General features: G+C 49.0%; 1 protein-coding gene across 1 annotated transcript; it reads right to left on the reverse strand.

Annotated features, from left to right (window-relative positions):
* Positions 1–938: 938 nt before the first annotated feature.
* Positions 939–2,002, reverse strand: LOC119338264 (auxin-responsive protein SAUR71-like). Its single transcript, XM_037610561.1, has one exon. The coding sequence runs from the start codon at positions 1,946–1,948 to the stop codon at positions 1,529–1,531; it is 420 nt and encodes a 139-aa protein (XP_037466458.1). The 5' UTR covers positions 1,949–2,002; the 3' UTR covers positions 939–1,528.
* Positions 2,003–2,259: the final 257 nt, after the last annotated feature.

Here is a 2,259-nt window from a genome sequence, read left to right on the forward strand (position 1 = left end):
GCACTTTAAATTTTGTCCAAATTATCATGTTGCACATGTTAAAGTTACTGTGATTTTCACGTTGTAGTTACCGACGTTCTCATGATATAGTTACCAGCTTTATCATGTCATTTTTTTAAACAGGGGTGTTAATGTTTGAAGTTATCAGCATGCACATGTCATAGTTATCATGCTGCTCGGCCAAAGTTATCAAGCCTAAAATTAAGCTTTTCGTTGACATGGTAGAAATAAGAAGGGTTCAAATTCCGTTGTTTGCATACAATGGACAATAACTTAAGATGAGTGAGTTGGTTATTAGTCATAGTGAGCATGCATTTGACCTGAGTTCATGTCCTCTTTTAAGCACTTTATTATTTCTTTTTATTTCCAACTAAATTAACTAGCATAAAACCGGGAGAAAAAAACCATTTTCGAAAATAAAAATCGGGAGGAAAAAATCGGCGGAAGCCTCCTACGATCGAGCCGAGTTCAAACGCTCGTTCGATCGAGCGGAACGAGGCCTTCTATATGTGTCAGTTATGTATAAGGATCGGTGGTGTGGTAGTTTTGCTATCCATTACACGTGTGTCAAATATGACAGTCCTTTCTTCAAAGTTCTGGAATATTAGCAGCGAAATCGCAGTCCCTTGCTCGAGGACAAATGATGGCGATGACACCTCCTTGGAGAGAAAGTGATGAAGATCCCACCTATGTGCTATCTGGACGAGACTTTCTTCACAGAGCACGTGGACTATACTATGTGCGTTGTTCAACTGACTGAGTTCTCACATGTTTTTTTTTGTTAATTACCTTGACAATTTTATTTTACTTAATGGATGAGGTATATTTTTTGACTCCATTTTGTAAAAAAAGTTCGGGAAAATCCTACACACACGCACTGTATGGCTCTATATGCACGCAGCTATTTTTAACCTGCCCATAAAACCTAGATTTCCATGTTAAAGAAACATCCACAGGCCCAAGTAGTACTATCAAATGGTCAATCATTGTAGTACACCATGGTCATCCATGACAGGCTGCCTGAACTGCTAGAGCTAGCTGGAGATCCATTGAAGTGCATTGCATTTTACACCACCAGATCCTGGATCAAACTTTTGCAGTGGCAAAATCATCCATTTCACTCACATGAGACCAACCTTGCGGCTTACATGATGTGTTATCAAGACCTCAAAATCCCTAGCAAAAGAAGAAGAAGAAGAAGCTCCATTGCAGCTACCAGAGCTTGATCTAGAGCTACCTAGAGGAATACTCAGAAGAAGAAGAAGAAGAAGAATTCCCACAAGACAGCAGGTCCTAAAATTGTTGAGCTCCAGAAGAAAATGCGGCGGAATCCCCGTCCTACCCTCCACCAACTCCCATGTGACCTCACTATGTACAGCATCCACGCAGGGGCAGATCGGTCAGAACGCAGCAGCTGGCAGTTTGCTCTGCTGGTTCACCGATTTGCCTTTGCCAGGGGGTAAATTTTCCATCACGCCCTCCATGACAGCCGAACGAGGAGGGTGAAATGGGCAGCAGAGCAAGAAGGCTAGTAGTAGAGCGCGGAGTCGTCGTCGTCGGTGGCCTGGCAGCCGGGGTCGGAGTGGCCGTGGAGGAGGCGGCGGAAGTTGGCGACGGCGCAGGGGATCCGGAGCGCGCCCGGGTGGCCGTAGCCGTACTCCTGCGCGGCGCGCCGGAGCAGGGCCTTGAACGCCGGCTGGCCCAGCAGCTCGGGCCGCACGGCGAAGCGCTCCACGGGGCCGCCCTCCTCGCCGACGCACACAGGCACGTGCCCCTCCGGCACGCGCGCACCGCGGCCGAGTCTTCGCGCGCCGAAGAACGAGTACGACGAAGAAGAGTCCGTGGAGGAGGCCTTCGCGGCCGCATCGGGCCGGAGTGGCTTGTACGCGGCGGCGGCGCAGGCGTCTGCCGCGGCCACGCGGGAGAGCCGTCTGAGCAGGCGCTTCATGGTGCCGCTGCTTCTGTCGACGCCGGAGACCTTGGGGAGGGACGACGCTAGAGCTGAGAGAACACAAGGCGATTGTACTGAGACAGCCATGGTGGCTGCTTATATAACGGGAGGGCTGGAGGTTGTGCGATGCACAGGTCCTCTTGCCATTAGTTTTCTCGCTTAGCATTTACAAATTCTTTGCTGCGAATGCAAATGTAGCACTGCTTCGGGTACACGGGGTTACCTGCCTCATTTTAAAATTTGGCCCTGCTTCATTCTAAATCGAGAAAAACTTGGGAAATATGAAACTGTGGCTGGTTACACTGGTT

Source organism: Triticum dicoccoides, chromosome 7B (genome assembly GCF_002162155.2).
Source record: "Triticum dicoccoides isolate Atlit2015 ecotype Zavitan chromosome 7B, WEW_v2.0, whole genome shotgun sequence".
NCBI lineage: Eukaryota > Viridiplantae > Streptophyta > Magnoliopsida > Poales > Poaceae > Triticum > Triticum dicoccoides.

Coding starts and splice junctions, on each gene's coding strand:
- LOC119338264 (XM_037610561.1), bottom strand. CDS start 1,948: ATGAAGCGCCTGCTCAGACGGCTCTCCCGCGTGGCCGCGGCAGACGCC.